The sequence below is a fragment of the Cibotium barometz genome, chromosome 6 (assembly GCF_041138505.1).
Source record: "Cibotium barometz isolate CiBa-2024 chromosome 6, ASM4113850v1, whole genome shotgun sequence".
NCBI lineage: Eukaryota > Viridiplantae > Streptophyta > Polypodiopsida > Cyatheales > Cibotiaceae > Cibotium > Cibotium barometz.
In genome coordinates, this window is record NC_141051.1 from 42183592 (window position 1) to 42209039 (window position 25448).

The following is a 25448-nucleotide window of genomic DNA, read 5'->3' on the forward strand; positions in this document are numbered from 1 at the left end:
TCATCCCATTCACTCTCATTGTGGTTTTGCTTAGTTTATTACATTTCAACCAAAATTCAGGAATCTTCATTTTTCAATTAGAATCCAAATCAACTCATCAGTTCTTCTCAACCAGAATTTAAAATCATATCAACCACATTCGAATTCATCATTTGGATAGTATTGATACTTATAATTTTAAGTCTTAGATTTACTCGTATATACTGCCAGTAAAGAGCTGCAGTTATATCGTCGGTATATACGGGTAGTCACGGTCCTTGTTGGAACTGTAAGGTAAATACCATCATGTCTAGGTCTCAAGCAAGTCAGGGATTCCATAAAATTGTGGTACTTCCATCTGGAGACTGAATTACCAATTTACGAATTTCAGTTTGAATATCAATTTGTATAAATTTTATCATACAATTACAACCCTTTACTGCTTCTCATAAATTTTTGACATTTTTGGCTTCTCGGTTGATCCTTATTAGCCAAATTGCTCTGATAGCTGTAAGATCCCTGACCCCACTCCACAACAAATTTGGGGGAGCTAGCAGCAGAAGTAGCACTTCTTACGCGGGGCAGGGTCCCACACTTGGGGCCTCACCCACGGATATCCAGACAAGAGACTAATCCATCAGTTCTTCCAAAACCAAACTCGAAAAAACTTCCCTTGCCCAAAAAGCACGGGTGATTCCTCCAGGACTCTCTAACGTAGTCAAAAGCCTGAACTGATCTCATCGAACCCGTAAGTCCCATAGTCAGATCAGGGAAAAGATTGTACTTGGATCATAGAGACCAACACTTTTTTCCTCATTGAGAGGCAGAGCCATTGATTCTTTTCCATAGAATAATTTTATCCAGGATTTACCTCATCTATCGTACTAAACAGAAATTGAGTCTCGAATTACGGATCCATCAGTCTAGCCTAACCGCATCTAGTCCCATGGGTTAGCCAACCGCCCAACCATTGTAGTGATGGGATCCAATTAGAAATTTGGTTAGGTTTTGTCCTAAGCAAACTCAAGCACTCCAAGGGCTGTGGATGAGACTAGTCTAGTGCTGAAGGCAAGGGTACTCCTAGGGCTAAGGAGGAAAGCTCTTAGCACACTGGGAAACTAAGCCCTATGCAAGCCTATTTATACTAACTAGAGGCTGGTCAAGTTGGCTGGTCATTTATTTAATAAAGTTCATATTTATAAATGACAATAAATGCTAAATAAATACCAAAAAATATGGAAAAAATACCAAATAAATCCTAGTAAATTTCCTAAGGCTTCTGGGATGTTCTAAATGATGCAAAGGCATATGAATGCATATTATGCAGGATGTAGAGTGCTTTCTGATGCAAACCCTAAGGCTTCTACTGACTCTACATGCATGAATGATTCTCTCCAAGTGGGTTAAGGGACTTGACTGATTGACTGACCCACTAAGGCTGAGAAATGACCTACGTAGCTCGTGCCTGACTTATCCTGGACTGAGGATGTACAATGGGGTCACGGCGTATGAAAAATATCATCCTACTGGGTTCTAATATTGTACAAATGTTGCACTGCTGATGATGATCCATCTTGTCACCATGCACTGAGTGCAGAGTGCATGTGACATTCCCTCCTGCTTAGCTTGGCGGCAGGTTCATGGCTTCCAAGTAGTCCGCCAACAACAACTGGGGGTACTCCTGGAAGAACTCCTCCTCTAGCCATACGGCTTCGTGGGTGCCTCGATCTCGGAATTTCGTATAGAAGTGACGTATCCGTCGATCGGAACCATGCTTCCATCGATGAAGAAGGATCTTCTCAGGCTCAATAACTTCTGCTTCGTCTACCACGTCTAGCTGCTGCTGTTCATCTGAAACATCAAACACTTCTGGACCAACATACGGTTTTAGCCAAGAAACATGGAAAACATCATGCATTGTCCAACTGGTAGGCAACTTTAACTTCATGGAGACATCACTTAACTTCTTAACTATTGGAAAAGGGCCAAAACTACGGAATGAAAGCTTGGGACAACAAGAAAAAGGCAACGAAAGGCTTCTTCATATGGAGTCCGTCCTACTGACACTGGATGAATGAGTGTCGTTCAAGATAGCTTGGACCAATGGAAGATAATGCTCCCATTTGGACTGCTGTGCATGACAGTATGACTTGAGAACATCAAAGGCCAAGTGGTTATAAATTTCTGTTTGGCCATCTGTCTGCGGATGGAATGCACTAGACAACTGCAACTTAGTTCTGAAGTTTTCAAATAATGCCCTCCAGAAATGCGAGGTAAACTTGGAATCTCTATCTGATGTTATGGTGCTAGGCAAACCACAAATTGGATACCAATGCTTGAGAAACAGACGGGCTACGTCCTCGGCTGTGGCCGTATGCTTGCATGGGATGAGCATGCAGAATTTACTAAAGCGATCCCCAATGGTAAAACACTGAGTGTTACGGGATCCGGTGGATGCTGGTAGAGGCCCTACAAAGTCCATAGATATGTCGATGAAAGGTCCGTCGGGGATGGGCAAAGGTTGAAGTAAACCTGCCTTCTTTGTATGGGGAACCTTGACTTTTTGACAAATCTTACAGGCTTGTACATGTGCATAGACATCACGCCTCATCTTTGGCCAATAAAAGGACCGTTCTAATTTCTTGAGGGTACTGTTGATACCCCTATGTCCTCCAACTAAGGAGTCATGGGCATCGTGGAGAAGAGCGGAACGCTTTTCCCGAGAAACACAGAGACGGTTCTTGTTGAACAACCAACTGTTCTGTACTGAATAGTAGCGAGGCTCAAAATTGAGGGCCAAACTGTACTGAGTACCAAACTCGGGGGAGTCGACATATTGGTCTTTCATACTATCTAAGTCCTTCCCCGTGATTTCAAGAATGGCAGATTCGTGGACTGCCTGCATGCTGGATTTTCGACTAAGAGCATCTGCTCTACTGGGTTATGCTTACCAGGGATGTATTCAATCATACCTCCAAACTGTTGGAAGATTTGACTCCACCTGGCCTGTCGATCACTCCACTCGGCACTTGGCATAGTCTGAAGCCACTTAAGTGCTTGGTGGTCTGTTTTCACTGTGAAAGCCTGTCCATAAAGAAAAGGCTTCCAATGTTTGCACCCAAAAGCTCTTTGTCATATACCGAATAATTCTTTTCAGCGACATCCAACTTTCTACTGTAATATGCCACGGGTCGATTGTCTTGTTGGAGGAGTGCACCTATGGCTACATTGCTGGCATCGGTGATGACCTCGAAAGGTTCATCCCATAATGCTAACTTTAATACAGGTGCTTCTAAGGTAGCTTTCTGGAGTGCACGGAATGCATCAAGCGCCTTGCTTATAACTGAGACTTTCTGCTTGCGAGTCTTCACCCCCTTGAGCAAGTCGGTAAGAGGTGCTGCAAGGTTGGAAAACTGATAGACATGGGTACTATAGGCCTGACAAAGACCTACGAATGAACGGATTTCTTGGGCGGTCTTAGGAATGTCCCAATCTAAGATCTCGTGAACCTTTGATGGATCCAATCTAATCCCATCGGAACCGATGATGTAGCCCAAATACTGAACTTCCTTAACACCAAAGACAGACTTTTTGGCGTTTATGTAGAGCTGATTATCTCGCAAAAGTTGCAAGACTTTCTCCACATCTTTCTCATGCTGCTCCGCAGTGGCTGAGAAGACTAGTATGTCATCAAGGAATATGAAAGCACACTTCCCAATGTGGAATGCGAAAATCCTAGACATCATCTTATTGAACGTTGCGGGTGCATTTGTAAGCCCAAAAGGCATGACTACGAACTCGTAGTGACCACGCTCTGTCCGAAAAGCTGTTTTTGGAATGTCAGCTTCAAAAATGCGGACGTAATGGTAACCACTCTTGAGGTCGATCTTCGTGAAAAACTTGGCACCGTCTAAACGCTCCAAAATGTACTCTATCCTTGGCATTGGAAACTTATTCTTGATAGTGAGTTTGTTTAATGCCCTGTAGTCTACACAAAGGCGTGAAGACTCGCCCTTCTTTTGGACAAATAGGATAGGTGCAGCAAATGGGGAGGAAGAAGGCTGAATGAATCCGGCTCAGAGAAGCTCAGATAACTGCTTTTCTAACTCGCCCTCTTAAGTCTTGGAAAGACAATAGGGAAACCTGCTAGGAGGATCTGATACAGGGACAAAATCAATGCGATGGTCCTCAGGGCGAGAGGGTGGGAGACTGGGCGGGAGATCGTCCCTAAGCATAATGTCCTGGTGTCTGGATAGGAGGTCTGCTAACTGAGGGACTGAAGATGTAACGGATGCTACTAATGAGGGAGGGGTTGTTTGAGCACGAACATAAAGGAGTGCTCCTTCTGCTCCCTTGCGGATAGCTCGTCTGGCCTGGAGATGCGAAATCAATGGGATGCCAAGAATGCTTCTATCCCCACGAATCATGACAGGCTCAAGAAAACCTTTACAAGTAGTAAAAGTGTCCTGTCCCCAATCGAGAATAGGCCCATACTGACGGAACCACTGAATTCCTAAGATCATGTCACACCCCAACAGAGGTGAGATGGGTCTTCTATGGACTCAAACAGAACGGATCCCCAGTGCTTCAGTTTTCCGGTAAGGTTATTACTTTAGCACAGCAGTTAGGGTTATTTGAGCAGGCTAAGATGGAGCAATTCATTCGTGGATTGGACTCTAACATTTGGTTCACAGTTCATAACTTTGAACCAAGTACATATGACCGGGCTCTAACTCTCGCTCAGAATGAAGAAATGAAGCTTAACGGGGGCAAGCCCAAGCTGTCATCTCAGTCCAGTACCAAACCCCAGCAGCAGCAATCAGCTGCACAGACAGGGAAAGGTAACGCGTCTTCTAAAGATGCTAAGAAGGACAGCAGTAATAGCTCCAGTTCAGGGGGTAAGAAAGATAAAGAACCTAAGAAAACCCTTGATGAAAAGACTAAAGCAGGCTATCAGAAGAGCCTCATCCGAGCTTATGGCTCTCCCAAGGGCCGACAGTTTGTAGTCTTTTTTGATATGGGTAGTTCTGAAGACGCCATCTCTCCCCAGTTGGCTAATAAATTGAACTGCACATTAGTCCCATATCACCTGGATGTGGATGGGTTCACACCTGGTCTTCGCACCCACATTTCCCAGAAGGCACAACAATTTGCCTTTGAAGTTCAGAAGGCCTCATTTCAACGAGATTTCATGGTCATGTACTGGGACGGGAGAAATCTGGTCTTCAGGTCATGGACAAAGATGTCCCAGTCAAAGGCTGTGACACCTGTGACCTAGTCTGTATGAATACTAGACCAATGCTGCCACCAAGTGACTGCCTCACCAGTGAGATGGGGAGCCGCTAAGTGGACTTTGTCTTGAGGGTCTGTGATCCTAGCTAATGGAAAATGAGCATTAAACTGATGAATAAATTGATTAACTGATGAATGATCACACTTACCATCATACTTACTGAAGTTTGGTTGACTGTGAATGATGGTGGTTGATGCTGCCTGCAGATTGCTGGCTGGTGACACCTATGATGACTAGGGAGAATGAGGAGAGCTGTTGATACCTCAAGTGTATGGCCTCCTTTTCCCGTTGGTGCTCGAGTAACATACGTTCTCGATCAAGCACGTTGGTGTTCCCGAGTGGCGAGTTCAGCCTGACGCCGGTCTTCGTCGATCCTGCGTTGGGCTTTCTCATAGTCCCATCTTTTTGGTTTTTCTCTTTTCCTTCAGGCCTCATCCTCTCTTCTTTGTTGTTCCATCTGAGTAGTCGGGTGCTGCTGGAGGTGTAGAAGGACGTGCTGCTGCTGCCTCCAAGAGTTGAAGACGCTCCATGAGCAGCTAGTTCTGAGCTCTAAGAAGAGCTATGGTGTCTGCTGTAGGCGGAAGAACATGGTCTCCTTCGGGGGAGACGTCTTCCGGCTGATGTGACATAGGCCTTGGAAAAAGCTAGAGATTTGGCCGACTACTGGTCGGCCAGCCGCACCTGGACACCAATATCACTAATGAAGTACACAACCTGTTTTAATGCAGCCAACACAGCCTCTTCTTGCATTCCATGCAGCCGACAAATCATCATGTCCACTCCAGTCCATCACTTACCATAACTTGCACATCCATGCTCCAAAATCCTAGTTCTATCTGGTTTTTAATCCTTCTTTATCTGGTTGCACTCTAGGATTAGTCCTCAGATTAGCATGTACATGTGCATGCACATGACATCCCCCTCTACTAAACTTGATGACGGGATTCCAATCTGTTTTTCTTGGATGATTGTCACCATCCCATTCTATTCCCAGAGTCCCCTTGTCATCCTTCCTACTCTGGCAACCTTTTCACTGAATACCCGACCCGGTCTCCAAATCCACTCTAACTCTAAAGAAGATCTATGCATCTATACCATCCAGTCCCCATTCCGTTTCTGCCCTGTCTGTGAACATTGTCCTGGTCTTCATTCCAGAGAAATGAGTTTGGCACTCTCACTCCACCCCTTGGAGGATCATCCTCCCTTGGAACCGTTGCTTGAAAGCCTTTCTTGGTATGCCTGAAGTGGCATCCGACTTATAGGACTGCCATTCCCCTTGGGTCTTGTGGAACACCGCCAACCAACCTCTTGGGAGTTCTGCCCTATCTTGTGTTTCTTGCCGTGGGCCTCGTACTTCTGCACTTTCTTGTACCTTGGACTTGTACACCTTCATATGGGACTGAATCAGTGTTTAGCCTTGCTGAGCCTGATGCTCTGATACCAATGTTACACGCGAAAGCTCTGGGAGTCTTCTTTCAGCCCTAAACACCACCAAGAACATGCTGATTCAGAAACGCAAACAGAAGAGAGTAGAGAAAGAGAGGGAGAGAGCTGGAAATCCAGTATATCATATAGTACAAAAAGGTACATGAATCCTTGCAGCCATGGGCTGCCTTCTGGAAAAGTTAGAATACCCTAACACTAGTCCTATGTCTAGACCCACATCCAAGAGGGAGCGAATGAATAAAACGATGTGCAAAAGTGCCTTTTATAGCCTTGGAAAAAGCTAGAGATCTGCACCTGGACACCAATATCACTAATGAAGTACCCAACCTGTTTTAATGCAGCCGACAAAGCCTCTTCTTGCATTCCATGCAGCTGACAGGTCATCATGTCCACTCCAGTCCATCACTTGCCATAACTTGCACATCCATGCTCCAAAATCCTGGTTCTATCTGGTTCTTAATCCTTCTTTATCTGGTTGCACTCTAGGATTAGTCCTCAGATTAGCATGTACATGTGCATGCACATGACAACCCAGGTGTTTAGAACCCCCAAAGTGGCCTGGAGAGTTTGCTCCGTGCCAAAGAAAGAAGATGGGCTGGGCATTCCTGACATTGGAGAGCTAGCTGACAGAATGGTGGCCAAATGGATTATCAGAAGTTTCTTCAAAAAGGAGGAAGATTAGGCCCAGCTCCTCCACAGAAATACCCCCTTTTCTCAATTGTTGCTAATTACCCTAGGTGGAACAGACTGTCGGCCATGACCCTATTCTTCAGTAGAGTGCAAATCAAACCTAAGGGGAGCCCTCTCACTAAAGGCATCTGGAAAGCTTTGAATAATATGAAATCCTTCTTGGAATTCACCCCTAACATAAGGTTCAAGATGGACTTATTCCACTTGGACTCAATATGGATATCTATGATATTGTAGAATAGTATTCAACTGGAAATGTTTCCCTCCGCCTACAAACTTTCAAAAAAGGGGATTGAAACCTGGGGGGACCTGCGGAGCTACCAAGATAAAAGCTAGCTAACCTGAGTCCTTGAAGGAAATGTACAGACTGAATGATGCTAATCTGAACCTGGTCAAACCAGAATTGCTCTGTGGGATAGAAATTTTACAGCCTTCATTGGGAAGGACTCATTGCTGCCTGTCCCCCACTTCAAAAAGCTTGATCCCCCACTCCACATAAAATTGAACACCAGGTGGCACTTCAGTTGGGACAGAAGACAGTGGGAATTCACATTCTGGAAATTATGGAACAGAGTCACCCCTCCTAAGATGTCCTACCAATTGTGGCTAATTCTTCACCAAGCACTATGGACTAATGAGAAAGCTCACGGGATAGGAATTGGGAATGGGATATGCCCCAGATGCAGGAGAGCGCCAGAAACCATCCCACACCTGTTTATCTCCTGCCCTTGCAACTTGGAGGCTCTCAAACTCTTGGCTACTCTAGTTGCCCCTTCCCACCCTCAGGAACTTAACTGGAAAGAGTTGTTGCTAGGTGTATACCATTGGCATGTCTGAATTATGGAATGATGTTAGGGCTGCATACCTATGGACAGTTTGGGTCAACAAGAACTTGTGGGTCTTTCATAGTGTACAAGGTGATGTGATTCTTGGCCTGAAACAATGTGCACTGTGCAAATGAGGAGTGCTTTGAAGGAGTCTAAGATAAAATTAACGAAGAAGATTGCCAAACTTGAAGTCATTCAAGTGGAGAAGATGGATTTGGACATCGTTAACATGACCAACGATGCGGTTGAAGCAATAAGGAGATAGAGCTCAAAAAAAAGAGAGGCCATGGCCTTGAGCATTAGGGACAATAATCTAATTCAATACATCCTGGAGCTTGTTGAATTGCAAGCATCATTGTAAACGACAGCTTGGGCACTATTATGTATAAGTTAAGCTTCTTTATAAAAAGCTTGTTTTGTAATCCTCCCCTTTTCCCTTAATATACTTCCAGTTTATTCAAAAAAAAATTGTCACTTGATAATTTTTGTTCAACTAATCTTTTCCCTGGTATGACTCACTCTGTGAAATTCACCTTGTGATTAAATGTCTTAAAAAAATTTCCTCTATCTATGTAAAATTAGTTTCATTTTTATGTTTTCTAAAATTTCAATGTGGATTTACTATAGTTCCATTGCGTATTTTTTTTAAATTATCGTTTCATGTTTTTTCATCGTGTTATATAATACATTTTTAAATAAGGGTGTAATCTTTAATCTTTATTCAGATTTTCCAAGACTACACCTTATAGTATTAATTAATCTGAATGTTAGTCCTACTAATTAATATAACACAACTTTTAGCCACAGAAACTAACATTTATTGAATCACACTTTTATTTTTTCAAACAACTAACAAAATCCACACCACTAAATATTTTTTTTCTAATTTGATCTTTACCTACATGCGTGCATTGGTAGTAAAAACATATAATCAAAAGTTAAGAGTTTGTCATTTCATCACGACCCACCCTATCCAGGAGGTCGTAGCCTTGACGTGTGGTAGTAAAAACATATAATCAAAAGTCAAAGTGATCACGACCCACCCTATCCGAGTTGGAGCCTTGACACTGTAAGGATGTGTGGTAGTAAAAACATATAATCAAATGTCAAGAGTGGCTCATTTCATCACGACCCACCCTATTCACGAGTTCAAGCCCTAACATTGTAAGAATGTGTGTGTGAGTAATGTAGCCACTTGGCTACATTCCCTTGAAAGGGGCTTTCAAACAACAACATATAATTAAACATGCGATCAACTTGCAAACTCTCATATATATATATATATATATATGACCAACTATTTGATGGTGGTTCTCTCTCTCTCTCTCTCTCTCTCTATATATATATATCTCTCTCTCTCTCTCTCTCTCTCTCTCTCTCTATATATATATATATATATATAGAGGTGGTTCTCTCTCTCTCTCTCTCTCTCTCTCTCTCTCTCTCTCTCTCTATATATATATATATATATATATAGAGGTGGTTCTCTCTCTCTCTCTCTCTATATATATATATATATAGAGGTGGTTCTCTCTCTCTCTCTCTCTCTCTCTCTCTCTCTCTCTATATATATATATATATATATATATATATAGAGAGAGAGAGAGAGAGAGAGAGAACCACCATCAAATAGTTGGTCATAAGAAAAAGTATATATGGACCTGCCTACAAACCCTAAGAATCACGACCCATTTTATGAGTGCCTCATGTATAGTAAAATCTACTGATTTTTCATCACCTCTGCAAAGCCTGCGACATTTAAAGTTGCAAGCTTCTTTCATTTTTGCATCTCTTATGAAAGAAAAAAGTGCAAAGGAGGAAAATGGAGTTTAGACTAAACCACACTCACATACTTGTTTATGGTGAGTTTCATGTATAAAGGAAGCCTAGCATTGGTTTCATTCTCAACAAGATTTCCATGGATTGATTTCAGGAAGTATATGGGAATCACCATATAAATGAGTTTTTATTGCATTCCAATGCTGACACTTCATAGAGGTCTACATCGCTAGAGGTCATCTTAAACACTCAGATCACACTATAAAAAGCAATGTGCTTCCTATTGTTCTTTTTCTTCTGACATACCAACAAATACAAAAAAAAACACGTGGTATAAACAAGTGCAGAACCACAGTAAAGTAAATAAAAGCGAAAGGAAGATCTTACAAAGTCACCAACCAACACAACTGAAAAGGCAAGAAAATAGCAAAGGATTGGAGTCACAATCTGTGTTTGCAAACAAGCATGCAGAGAGAGAGAGAGAGAGAGAGAGAGAGAGAGAGAGAGAGTGAGTGTGTCTGCGCACACGTGCATGAGAGTGAGGGAAAGCAAGAGATGAGAGGGGTGAGATTCAAAGAGGAAAGCTGATACACAAGCATGAGAAAGAAAGTAATATTAAAGCCTACAAAAGACCCAATGGGTCTATGAGAACAAAAAGTAGTCAAATGAAACAATGTGAATGCTGAATCGTGGAAAATTGATAAAACCTTGATAACATGTGAATTCAAGATACAAAAACATCATGGACTCCTCCACCAAGATGGGTGAATGTAGAACCTTGAAGAGGCTCAATACCTAGATGAATCCAAGGAACATGCCCAAATTCACCTTTTAAGAAAGTGTAATTTATAACCTCACAGTAGTCATCCACAAGATAATAGACCATCAACCCCATCACTTAAGAGGCTCCCTATATCGAACGTGGCGTTCACTTGAAGAGGCTCCCTATATTGAATGAAGGTGGGGCCCTCTCTATCGCTGTAGAATCTCCTGGGTCGGAAGCTGTTGAGTGGGGGTCCACCTCAGTCGAGTGCCTCAAGTGTCTCCGCTTTGTCCAAGGTAACTCTTGAAGGCGGGACCCAATTTTAGAGGCTGTCATTACTATTCAATATCACTTATGTATAGACAAGCTTTAGAAAGAAAAAGAAAAGTGGTGAATTTGGACTTCAACAGTAGATTTAACTACAATAGTCTAGCACAGCAGACAACTTCTTTATAGTCTCAACGTGTATGGCATGTACTCAATGATGTCACACCAAGTCCAATAACCCGTCTGCAAGCTTCAAGTCATGTTGAAATTTCACATTACATGACATTCACTAGTAAATAATGATACTTCCATTGAACTTGATTACAAAAAATCTTCCTTGCCTCATCAACCAATTGACAGTCTACATACTAGAATCATTATTCTCCCATACATTAAGGGGGGCCTGTAAACCTCCTTTGTGCATATTAGTGCTCACAAAAACAAAACAGTACCACCAAAACCACTTAAGACAGTACCATCAAAACCACTCCAAACAGTATCACCAATTCAATTTCCTTCATCTTAAACCGTTTAGCCAAGGAGACAACCTTATGCTTAAGACTGCTTCATGCTCTGTTTAAACTGTCATTTTTTTCCCCAATATTTGCTTAAACTGTCACTTTGTCATAATAGAAGTGGAAACTCTGAAATCCGCGAGAATTATATGCATGAAATTATTAAACACTGCGGAGAACTCTGATGACAGCATGCATACCCTGTAGCTTTTGGGTGTTCATGTGCATGTATATTTACAGCAACAAAACAAGAAAGGTGATCCTCGTATATATTTACACTCTGGAAAAATAACATTGGTAGAATGCAATATACAGGCACTATTCTTAAGCACTCACCATTTTCCACTCACAAAACCCCCTGCTGGACCTCCACATAGCCATCAAGTGAGCTACTCAGCCTCGGACACTTGCACCTCTGTTCTAAACCAAGTTGCATCCTTGTACACAAATTCACTGTCCGAGATGATGTCATCCACATCTTTTCCAAAGCAGTCAAGGCACATGGCAACCCTTTCCCTTACATCTCTCCTCACACTGTGAACTCCTTTGTAGCGTAATGCGTAATCACTCGTGCGCACATTCCAAATTGATAAGGAGATATAAACTCGAAAAGAAGAAGGCGGTGTGTCCAAGGCTACAAGCAAAATACTTACCCTTTTCCTGGTTATGGTTCTCACCTGAGCCAGCCAGATAAAAACACAGCCAGCCATGGTGAATCTCTCAGTAAAGACAGGCCCACTAGACTCCTGCAAGCATTTCCATTCTTTCATGGAAAGGCTGAAGAAGACCAATCCATGATTGACAGGTGAGTTGACCGAAAGAAATCTCACGGGCACAGCATGTCGAACACGCCTGCGAAACCTGTGGCTACTCGTAGTGCCTTCTTCCATTGACTTTTTCTCTTCATCAGTGGATGCATGATACAAAAGAGCCTCGACAAGAAAATCACGTAATGCACTGCACTCCGGTTTTCCAAGAAGGGCCTTGACACGGAACATTTCAATCATTGGCCACCGGATAAGAGGCCCGAACTTCTCCCATGCTTCTGTCTCCTGTTGCGTCCCCTTGCAGTTGGCCCTAATCCAGGTTCCTGTAGCATAATAGACTGAATCTTCATAAACCACCTGAAGTTCATCAGATGCCAAAAGGGATTCCAACACATGAGCTGATAACTCCTCAAAATCATCAGCATTCTCCCACCGGCTAGAGTTGTCCCCGTTCATGACCAAGGAGACCCGGAAATGATTGGCTAGAAACACAGTGCTCTTCGTTACGAGGTCTTTAAATTCATCTGTTTGGTTAACAACTGCTGCTGCATCCAGAAAATAGCAGCTGCTTTCCAAAGAAAGAGGCAAGGAGACCATCCTCTGAAGGCAGAGGGCCCCGCAGGACTCTACCAAGAAACGCTGTGACAGGTGCCATACGCGCAACAGCTTCTCAACTGTGTCTGCCTCCAGCTTGTTGGTATACAAGTACTTGATGAGATCGACAAAGGACTCCTTCTCTGCAAAAGTAAGCAAGGCAATGTTGAAGCCTGAAACCATGACAGCTGATCTAGGGCATGTAGACAAAGGGGGGGAAGAGCCATGACAGCTAAAATACCGTGATGATGTTACCCATATGGTAGGAGATTTGTTATTGCTAAATCACCCACAATAAACTATGAAATAAGATCTTACCATCTGGGCTGAGACAAATGTCAATAACCTTCTCTGAAGATTCCTTGAAGCACTCTCCGTCAAATATCCTTCGGAAATACAAAGACTCTTTCCCTAGAAGAAGGGTGTTCACATGTATCTCCTCACACACTGCAACTTAAAAGAAAAGAAACTAAATAAAAAACACAGCAAACTGTAGAAATCACTACTGCCACCACCACCCAAAATCCCCTCTTAAAGGGCTTCGAAAACACATATGGGAGCCCGAAATGAAAGCATGCCCAAAAAGTGAAAAATACAGAGAGACCCTACAATGAAGCAGGAAAATGCCTAAATTTCAAAGCCACTCGCCCACAGAACAAAAATTACTGTAAAATGCAGGAACATTGGCAAAATATCCTTTTTGAAAAAGAATTGTGAGGGAAAACCTAAATAGGAAAACCCAAAATGAGAATGTCAGGGGAAAAAACCCAAAGAGGGGAACTGTAGCAGCACAGAGAAACAGTGCAGAAAAACACCTAGAAATCGCAGAAAAGACCAGCGAAACCCTAAAACACAGAGAAACTCTAGAGTGCAGAAAAAATACAGATAAACCCTGGCAGTAGAAAACAGCAGAGAAAAGAGTTGTACCAGCCAGGGGTTTGTCGCTAGAGTTGCATCGGCGCCGCTTGCATGCACGCTCGAAGCCTTCCAACTTCAAATCTGGGTTCTGGATGACAAAGCGCAGCTTGCGATCTGCGTACTTCGGGTTATTGTAGGCAAACTCAAACGCCATCACTCATGGGTTTATGTGGAATGCGTGAAAAAGATGGTGATGACCCCCACCAGCTTTGCATGACCCAAAAGTGTGTGCAGAGAGAATGGAAGAGAAGCAAGGTAGCAGGGCTGTGTATATATAGGTCCAGGCAAAAACATGCCACGTCATTCAGATGCTAAAGCCCTGCTCTAAATCAACTAGGAATGACATGGGCAATAGAATGTTCGTGTGAAGGACACCATTAATTTTGTGAGAATATTATGTGCTCTCTTAAGGTTTTTTTTTTGCGAGGTTCATTCTATAAAAAAGAAATTATAGCAAAAATCTTTTCGATTTAGTAAGTTTGACAAATTTGCACCTTGAGGAAGCTATGAGAGAATAGCCTCGAGCCTCGACCCATTAACATAGAAGATGACCATAAACCTACGTACCCTTCTAAAATGGGAAGTGAGTACTAGAATCAAAATCTCTAGGGGTGAACACATCACTTTTAGTCTAGGAAGCGGTAACACAAGTGTGTTAGCATCACCCCATATATATGGCACTAGCTCTTCTAGACAATAGGAGACTCGCCCATCAACATAGAAGCCAACAAGCAAAAGACTCACAAACCTAGGTGAGTACTAGAATCAAAATCTCCAAGGGTGGACACATCACGTTTAGTCTAGGAAGAGGTAAGACAAGTGTGTTAGCATCACCCCATGATATGGGACTATCTCTTCTAGACGATAGCTAGGAGGAGGAGGAATGTGTCATCCCCAACATCACCCCATGACATGGCTCTATCTCTTCTAGACGATAGCTAGAAGGAGGAGGAATGTGTCATCCCCAACATCTAGTGAGACACCTTAGGTCTTGTTTTGCACCATCTAGTTACACCACAAGAGTATAGTTGTCCTACGACTAGCGATTGCAAATTCCAAGAAAGACATATGTGATATACGTGTGCTTTTGTCACGATCGAGTTGCCAAAAATTCGGTGCTATTGCTAGGGATTACATGCCATTATGTGGTGGCTAAGGCCACTCGAGTACTAGGCTATAGCATAAAAGGGTGAAAATAGCCTTACAAGAGGCACCAAAAAAAGGTCTAAAGTGGAAAGGCGAGACAAGTGAGTAGACAACATGTTTTTTTATATAACAATGTGTGAAGTTAAGATCTAGTGCTACAATTAACACAATCTCCACATCTTGCATAAAGCTCTACTATCACTTACCCTTCTTTTGCATGACGCTTCAACAGGCTATCCCAAAAGTCATATGCACGTTGACATTCACCCGCAAAGAAAACATTTCTTTTAACACTCTTAATTTGGAGAACTTATATGCTTATACCATACCTCACCATGTTGTCCCATTTGGGTATCTTGCTTAGTGCATTGTGGTGCAAGGATCAATCATATAATCATACGAGAAAGGTTGTGCATGGTTCATTCCAACTATGCTCATGAAGGTAGCAACGGACGAGGATGTATGTCTGCATAAGAGTATGAGATGAGTTATTGTAAATAGAAAGTGATGTTTAATGGCAACCTTTTATGAGAATCATAAGCACCACTATGATTAGTGTTGCTTACCTCTTGTCGAAATGCCTTTCCAATCTACATTGTCCATTGCACATTCACCAAGGTGTCTAATACGAAGCCACATTACTTGGCCTGTGCTATCATGGTTGTCACTTGATACATCGTACCAACTCAGTACCAATGACAATAAGAGAGCTATTATCGTCTAGGATGGTCTCACAAATCTGAAGCAATAAAGGCTCATCTCCATCTACGTGGCATAGACATAAAACGTGAGAATTTACATCCAACATATACACAACAACACTTAAGGTCTGAATGATGAAAAATTACTCTTGATGATCACTCACATGTATAGAGATTCCATGGCGGGACAATGTCATAAGGGTAGCCATAAACGGAACCTCCTATGGGCAACCTCACTACAATACAATCACATGTTGTGCTTGTATTGACACCTTTAATATTAAAGGTCTTGTTTGCCTCTTTCATAATCTATAACATATCAAAAAGATGTACTAGCTCCTCTGGACACTCCTGGTTCTGAATTGCATGACCTATCTTCAAAGGATCCCCAACAAATGCCCTCGCCTACGTCCTACTATACCATGTTATATGAAGTGTTATACATTAGTTGTCATTATACATGATATAAAAGACACACATTTATAGTCCTTACACCTGTGTTCACACAATTGATTAGTACGCCTATCAGCATTGAGGCTTCTATAATAGTAGAGGAACTAGCACTTTGATGTTGTAACATACTCGGAACACCAAGGACTACTATAGAGGGCATACGACGAGACACTCCTACAACGCATACATTTTATAAGTACATGAACTTCACACATACAATATCATTATCATTACTAATGAGTAAAATCATACCTGGCAAATTCATTTGGATTGGTGTCATAACACCTAGGCTAGGTGGATTATTATATCGCAACGGTGCATTTGACACTTCACCTCTTGCTAAGCTTCTCTAGATCCATAACTTATTCATCTATGTTAGTATTCCAATTATGTAAAAATCAAACCCCTCACTTCTTGCCAAGCACCTCTGGATGTATAACTAAATCATGTACGTTAGTATCCAAACTATTTAATAATAAAACTAATTAATCATGAGTAAAGGAGTGTCGTGTGCATGTGTTGCTACATGACCCACTTTGTTAACTTTTGGGGTTTTCTTGATCCTTCGAGTGTTATCCTCAGAATCACTTTCGTCATACTCCGATGTGCAGAGACATTAGAGTCATGTTCTTCCCCTCGTGCCTTGATCCTTCGAGTGTTATCCTCGGAATCACTTTCGTTATACTTCGATGTAGAGAGAGACATCAGAGTCGTGTTCTTCTCCTCGTGCCTTTTCTTCTTCCTCTTCCTTCATGGCATCCTTCTTTGGTACTTGTTCCCCTTCATCATCATCATCCTCTTCATCTTCATTAGCCCCTTCATGGCATCCTTCTTTGGTACTTGTTCCCCTTCATCATCATCATCCTCTTCATCTTCATTAGCCCCTTCATCTTCCATAAGCCCTTTGCCCTTGTCTTGAATATGTGATTGGTTACGTAGAATTCAAGGCTTCACAATATAAATCACAATTTGAAAAGATATAAGATACATTATAAAAAATAAGCTGAAATATCTAATTATATAGTACATACCATCTTTGATTGCTTTGATTTACAAGCTCGAGTGTTTATCTCCTTCTCGCTCTTGGGAAATTTTTCATTTGGAAAGTCAAGGAATAATGGACATCTCTTGTATATCCCTGTATCCCAAAGATCTCAAAGTTGCCGCTGTGTATACATTTTGTACTCTCATGTTGTGGATCACACCACTCATTTATGATGGCAGGCACACAGCTGCAATATATTTCTCGGCATGGCACTTACGAATCCATCTATATTTAATTATTTTCGTTCAGTTTATGAATATAAGAGTACAATAAAGTAGTACGTAGTCTTTCAGAATGTTATGCACCTAAACATAGCATGCTTAGTAGCTTTCATGACAACAAGGTTTGAAGCTACCACGCCTTGTTTTCAAGGACCCCACCATTTCCTCAAACAACTTTCCAAACTACAATCTCTTGAGATCGGCGAGCTCCTCTTGAAATGTATTTGGAAAAATAATTTTATACTTATTTGTTATTTCTACAAGGACGGCCATGCCTTGTGCTCCAATCTCATGCCAGATGAATTCTCTTCTTAGCCAATCCTTGAATAAATAAGTTGCCATTGAAATTGTTATCAATTACAAAATACAGTGCTTTGTATATATCAAGAAAAATATGGGAAGTAATTATTACTTACTTTATGGGATTTGTAAGTCCTTGAGCCATTGTAAATCTCCATCAATCAAAATATCTAAAATCATTGCTTTCTTGTCATTTGGCAATGAGCAATGAGCTAGATGCTAAGCTATACATCTTATCCTCCATCAAACAATTTGGTTTCTCATCCCAATCAGCTTGCACTAGTCGTCTGTAACACAACACCAAAATTAAACCACAACATTAAAACCATAATATGTCGTTGTCTACCAAAAAGACAACGAGGAAAGACAAAGAGGAAAGAGTGTAGCCTTTCTTACTCAAAGAAAAAGACAAAGAGGAAAGAGTGTAGCCTTTCTTACTCAAAGAAACCTTGTCTTTGTGCAGGGTTTGCAATCACGGTCAGCCGTCTAGTAGCATGCCTTCACTTTATCTCATCTTTATAAAATGCACTTCTCCATTTATCTTCGAACTCGTTTTGCAGGTAAAGGTATCTACTAGGGGGTCAATCTCTCAGGTGACTACGAGGTACTCATCCTATTATTCACAGGTTACTACATTAGTTTGACAATATTTTAATGTTAATCATATATTGCAAATGTTAGAAGATAGAAGATTGTACTTGGAATACTATTTGGGATAGTTTTGGAAGCTCACAGTTGTACCAGCAATAATGTCTAAAACCAATATATTTTAGGCATTACAAGCTACTCTGAAATACATCAGTACGGATGCCGTGCGTGCCGATGGAAGAAGGAAGGTGGTCTGGAGTAGGGAGCTCTACCAAATGGTGCAAGTGCAAGCGGAAAAAGTGGCCTTGCAAGATCAGGCCGTGGTGCCCATGAGGGAACTGCAAAAGAACTACAGGGGACGTATGTGGCATGACATGTCGATATTGGGGCTCCATTAGAACACTGTGTGGCCATGACGAAGCACTAAATTGTGTTGGGCTCATGGGTATTGGGAGGACTAGAGGATTTGGTGCCCCCACGTCCATTTGCTACTCCTGTCGTCGGCGAGCAATGTCACTGACCTCAGCCCTAAAAAATTGGTTACCCAAATCATCGTACACAATGGCAAGTGGTCGCAGACATGAACGAAGGCACACCTCATCGCTCTCCACACTGATGCAATGTCGTTGCAGTGTCCTACATGCTCTAGCCATGGTCCCAGTACCAGCAAAGCAATCTAGGACTACATCCCCTCGATCGATGAACATCTCGAGTAACCACCTGCCATAGTACAAGCTCACAATTAGCATATGTACAATTGGATGTCAATGTTTAAGGCAATGACTATATAACAAATCGTGCTTTAATTACCTTGTGAAAGGCTCGCTACACAACTAGTATGAGAAGGTTTCCTCCTACGCTTTCGGCTCCAAGAAGATATCATTGCCCACCTCAAAAAACCTAAACAATCTATAGCTACCTTGTCTCCCCGCCTGTCTTTGGAAGACTGGAGGTACTCACTGGGGTGTGTGAAGATAGCGATGACCAAAGCAGAGACCTACATGCACACACTAGTAAGTACGTTAGGGAGGGAAATCATTGAGCTTCACTTTGATAAAAACCAAAGAATCCTACACTCACCTCTTCTTGGCCATCTTTTGACATGACATACAGATATCGCGGGACATGCAAGAACAAAGTCCTTTGCAATGTGAAGTTCCAAGTTCGTGCCTCCCTCACAACAATCCCTAGGTGCTTTGCACGTAGAGTGCACACCATAGTGCCATCAACATGTAGGAACTCTGTAGCAAGCACAAAAGCCGACTCCATAAGTACCTCCCTAAAAACATTCCATTGAGGAACCACAAAATCGCCCTTGTGGAGACACAGATCTATAGGAAAATCATCCCACACCAAGCGCAGGCTTCCATCGAAGGCGTCCATGCTTCCCCACCTCATCTCAGAGATCCCATGAATCGTTGAAATACTACAAGATTCCTGGTGTTAGAATTAGGGTTAGGGTTTCAACAATGCACACACACAAGATAGAGAAGCTTGAGAGCACACAAACTCACTAGAATAGAATGAACAAATGTGTATTTGGGTGTTGGACAGTCATCTAGAACTACGATTTTCACTAATAACCAAAGCGCATTAGCAATTGCGAGGAACCCAGTATTTCATGCTCGCACTAAGCACATTGAGGTGCATTAGCTTGGTCTATGTGCCTACACATGACAACATGGCAGATTTATTCACGAAGGCTATTCCTCATGAAAAGTTTGAAGCTTTTTGTAAAGCTTTGGGCTTACTGCCTTTTCAGGATTGATCGGCCATACCCTGTACATGTTCACATCATCACTCCAGGGGAGATTTGTAGCATTATATGGTAGTGATATGTGTGAACACACTTAGGACCCCCAGGGCACTTTTTCCCTCACTAGGAGGTTTTTTCCCCCGTGCGTATACACACCCTCTTATCTACTCATTTTGGGGTGTGTACTTATCTTTGGTATCTGCTAGCCATAAGACGTCTAAGCCACACACACTCAACTGTAGCGTTAAAAGCTGACCTGTACTAAGCTTCACGACTGGAAGTGGCCACTGCACGCTGCTTCTTACTAAGCCATGATATACATGAATCACCAAAGCGAAAGCAAAACCCACTAGTGGACACTCATGTGTCATAACATCCAGCCCAATCTGAATAACTAAAAGCATGCAGCTACTATGACTCATCCCCCTTTGGATAAAACAATCCAAAATACTGAGTGCCCTGCAAATAGCGAAAAACCCGCTTGACAGCCTGCCAATGCTTCGTACTTGGGCTATGCATAAATCTGCTAAACAGTGAGACCACACATACTGTATATCTAGCCTCGTGTTGCATACATAAAGAAGGAATCCAACAGCCTGCTGATACAAAATAGCATCAAAAGAGTCTCCTACATCTTGAAGACTAAGTCGAGTACCTATCTCCATAGGTGTAGCCACAGGTTTATAGTCTTCAAGATTAAACCTCTTCAATAGCTTCTGTATATATTTAGACTGCAGTATAACAATGCCATCATTGCGCGGCATAAACTGAATCCCCAAATAATAATGCAAGGGCCCCAAATCTGACATCTCAAATGATGACTGCAAATCAACCTCAAAGGCTGAAATTTGATTTATATTCGGTCCCGTTGAGCAGCATGTCATCAACGTATAGAATGATGACAAAAAATGTGTCCTTACTCCTCTTCACATAGAGGGTACTTTCTGTTGGACTGTTGCAAAAATTATTTGCAACCAAGTATGCATGAATCTTCTCATGCCATGCTCTAGGAGCCTGCTTAAGGCTACAAAGAGCCTTTTTCAACCTGCATACTTTAGACTTTTCCCCTTTTACATACACCTCCTCATGTAAATCACCATTTAAGAATGCACTCTTTTAATGTCCAATTGATGTACATTCTACCCATGATGTGCTGTCAAAGCAATGAGACACCTAATGGTAGTCATACGAGATGTGGGTGCAAAGGTCTCATCATAATCAATGGCCTTTTACTGGGTATGCCCCTTTGCAAAAAGTCTAGCCTTGTAGCGATCAATGCTACCATCTGCTTTGCATTTTAACTTGTAAACCCACTTAGTACTAATGGCCTTCTTGCCCCATGAGGTAGATCTGTCAAATACCAGGTGTCATTCTTGAGTATAGAGTTATACTCATCCTGCATAGCATGCATCCAATGATCATTATCATGTTCTTCCTCAAAGGAAACAGGTTCCTCCTCATTACATAAAGTAGAAATGAGAACATGATCCATATGAGAATAATTTGCATGATGAGAACCTACACGAGTTCTGCTAGGTAAAGGAGGTGCCAACTTGCTATCCCTCAATGTTTGCACAAGCCATTTTGGCATATACCTAGAAAATGGCTCTCTCCTCATCCATTACATCCTCAATAATTGCCTCATCAAAAGGCTGATTTGTAGGCTGATTTTGCACGTACAAAGGCTGAATTTCAGCACTTGGTTGAGCATTCACTCCACATATGGTTGCCCTCCATTAAAGCAAAGGTAGGAGCGAATCAAACATGTCCTGTGAGCATATGTTCTGTTGTTTTTTGCATGAAAGCATGGGCTGAACTGAGTTTTTGACAAAAACATCTCTACTTACCAAAATCCTCTTTGAGGCTAGATGGTAGAGTCTATATCCCTTGCTTTCTGAACTGTATCCCACAAATATGCATTTAACTGCCTTATCATCAAGCTTACTATGCTGTTGCTCAGGTACACGAGCATAAGCAAGACAACAAAAAATGAGCCACAGAAGGCTTCCTGCCATGCCAAGCTTCATAAGAAGTTTTAGACTGCAAGGCCTTGGTAGGGCATTTGTTCAACACATAGTTTGCGCACATAGTTGCCTCTACCAAAAACCATGAGGTAAATCTTGGGCTTTCACCATACATCGTGCCGTCTCCATGAGAGACCTGTTCTTCCTCTCAGCCACACCATTTTGCTGAGGTGGGTATGGCACTGTACATTGATGCCTTATGCCTTTTTCAGCCATATATGTATGAAATTCCTTGGACATATACTTCCCTCGATTTGAACGAAGGGTGCCAACTTTACATTCACATGCATTTTCAGCCATGGATACGAAGTGCTTAAAGCACATAAAAACCTCTAACTTCTGCTTTAATGGATACACCCAGCTATATCTGGAGTAATCATCAATAAAAGTGATGAAGTAGAGATATCCCCCAATAGATGGTGTCCTCATAAGACCACATACTTCACTATCTATAAGCTGTAAATAACAGCTCTCATAGATCCATCTTTGGAAATGATGCCCAATGCATTTTACCAAGAATACACCCCTCACATACATGTCTAGTAGCGGTCTCAAGAGTTGGCAACTCAGACACCATATCATGCCTTTGAAGGCGTAACAAGCTGCCATAATTCAGATGGCCAAATCGTGCATGCCATAATTGTGCATCACTCATAGTACTAGTCATAGAGAATGAGCAAGCATCATGCTGCAACTTCTCAAATACATCCATCTTATATAGGCCATGAAACAAGGTACTTGAGGCAATGATAGAATAACCATCATTTCTATCCTGAACTGTACATCTGTCATCCACAAATTTCACCGTCAAGCCTGACAAGGCTAAGGCTGAAACTGACAGCAAGTTCTTCTTAATTCCTGGCACATATAAAACTTTTGAAAGAGTAAATGCGCCCCCATTTGCAGTAGTGAGCACAACTCTACCAACTCCTTTGATAGGATATGAGGAACCATTTGTACATGTGATGGTTCCTCCACTTGGGATAGATTCCAAAGATGAGAACAAACCTTTTTGTGAAGTAATGTGCTTACTAGCACTACTATCAAAGTACCAAGCATCCGATTCTACCACTGACATGCATACATCATGAACAGAAGGGTCATAACTGCAATATACAGTCCATGTCTAATTATCTTGAGCAAAACTTGCAGATTCCTTCTTCTCTGCACTTGGTGCAGATGCATCAGCCACACAACCATGCCTGATTCTTTCTTTTTCTCCTTCTCTAGCCTTTTATTGCACTCATGTATGTAGTGCCATGGTTTCCTGCAATAGTGACACTTACTCTTCTTTTTAGGCTTATCACCTTCTTTCTCTGCATCCTTACCTGCTGAGAATTCTGATTTTGGCTTATAGCCACCATGCGAAGAAGCTTTACCTTTGCCTTTCTGATTGGCAACAAAAGTTTGGCCACCAACTCGCATATTAGATCTGTTTTGCGTAGACTGCTCTTCTTTGCAAGAGTACTGAAACCAGCTCATTAAATGTAAGGGCATTTGGATTTTCCTTCATCATGAGTCTAAAGGGTAGAGGCAAAACTTTGATAAAAATTCGACAATGCATTGAGAACTGTGGGCACCAATGTACTATCAGAATATATCTCATCCACACTAGCAAGTTGCTCCTTAAAATCTTTGATCTTGGTCAAGAAGCTGTCCATTGAGTCTCCCTCATTCATGTGCTCAGACTCTAACTGTTTGCGCAGATATGCAACACATGCTTCATTGTGCACCTGGTATAATGCAGCAAGTGCATCCCATGTCTGTTTTGAGGTCTTACATGATTGAATATGAGGAATAATGCTTCGCTTCATAGAAAGTGCAAGCAATGCATGTGCCTGTGCATCTCTTCTATCCCATCTCATTTGAGAAGCAGTGGGAGGTACTGGTGGTGCATGTGGAGGAGCCACATCTGTATCAGATTCTACTTCAGATGTACCTGCAACACCTGATTGCACTGTTAGTTGTGAAATAGGACGAGTTTCACTACCACTGACCACATTCCAAAGGCCTTTAGCAACCAGTACATGCCTCATCATATAGGAACACAATGGGTAGTTAGTCCCATCAAGTTTGTCCTCAGCAGACATGTTGAATACATCACTACTGCCAGCCATGACTTTCTACCAAATGCAAAATCTTTCAACACACTGCAAGTACTCAGTATTCACTGAGTACTTGAATGCAACCCTGGATGGCTGCCAACTGACGAGACTGAATCAATTGCAAAGTGTATGAAAAATAACACAAAGTAGAGAATAGAGTGTTACTGGCAAAAGTATGATGGCCGATGTTGTCAAAGACATTGTAAATGCTGTTGCACACCAAATCTTTGTCGCTACACAGCCCAAACACCCAAAATCGAGCAGAACCAATCCAAAATGATGCCTCTCCAAAACATATGCAGAAACCTTGCGGTGCCCAAAACGCACCCGAAACGCGCCGTAGACCTTTAAAACTTTGTATACAACACACTACATTATACACCTTCTTTTCCTAAGAGGGTATCTCAATCGGAGACAGAAAAAATAGAGTCGTGATGAGTGAGGAGGGAGGCAGACTATTAGATCAAGTGTCAAGGAAGCTAGCTCTGATACCAATTGTTGAAATTAGGGTTAGGGTTTCAACAATGCACACACACAAGATAAAGAAGCTTGAGAGCACACAAACTCACTAGAATAGAATGAAAAAATGTGTGCCAAATACAAAAGATAAGTACACACCCCAAAATGAGTAGATAAGAGGGTGTACATACGCACGGGGAAAAAAACCTCCTAGTGAGGGAAAAAGTGCCCCGGCAGTCCTAAGTGTGTTCACACACATCACTACCATATAATGCTACACCTGGAACAACAACGCATGTAAGGGGAGTGCAAACACTATAATGACGATGAATGGAGAGAGTCACTAGCATGCCTGAGAGATCGTACTTGTGTTTTTGCTTTCCCAAAAGCACGAGATGGAGGTGATCAAAAGTTGGAGCTCAAAACTAAGTGCAGGGGGTTCACCACAATGGGACGGTAGTCTTCATTTACACAACACAAAATGCTTGTTATTACTATTGATGAATAAATAATCTAATGAATGTTCAAACATGTTAAGTTCACTTAATAGATCCCAAGAGGTCTGCCTCGTCATCTTTTAAACTCTTCGACCCCTGCTCTTGGGTCTCACCATGCGAAGGGGTCACCTGCTCTTCACCTTGTGCAAGCATGGGACTACCGCTCATCTTCATGCTCATCATCCTTGGAATGGCTATCCTAAGATTCCTCATCAAAGTCATCCCCCTCCCACTCTGGCCAGTGACCTTTTTTGGGACGATGGAGGCTCCTCCAATGGTGGATTTCTTACCCTTTTTCTTCTTAGGGGCCAATTG

The 25448-nt window shown here is 42.1% G+C and overlaps 1 protein-coding gene across 2 annotated transcripts; it reads right to left on the reverse strand.

Annotated features, from left to right (window-relative positions):
• Positions 1-11543: 11543 nt before the first annotated feature.
• Positions 11544-14089, reverse strand: LOC147637767 (BTB/POZ domain-containing protein At4g01160-like). Of its 2 annotated transcripts, none has more exons than XM_086799587.1 (3): positions 13848-14089; positions 13239-13367; positions 11544-13063 (listed from the first exon to the last, which is right to left on the reverse strand). In XM_086799587.1, the coding sequence occupies exons 1-3, from the start codon at positions 13990-13992 to the stop codon at positions 11949-11951; spliced, it is 1389 nt and encodes a 462-aa protein (XP_086655713.1). In that variant the 5' UTR covers positions 13993-14089; the 3' UTR covers positions 11544-11948. The 2 variants fall into 2 exon arrangements, with proteins under 2 accessions (XP_086655713.1, XP_086655712.1); XM_086799586.1 differs by having other exon boundaries at positions 13239-13373.
• Between the last annotated feature and the right edge of the window lie 11359 nt (positions 14090-25448).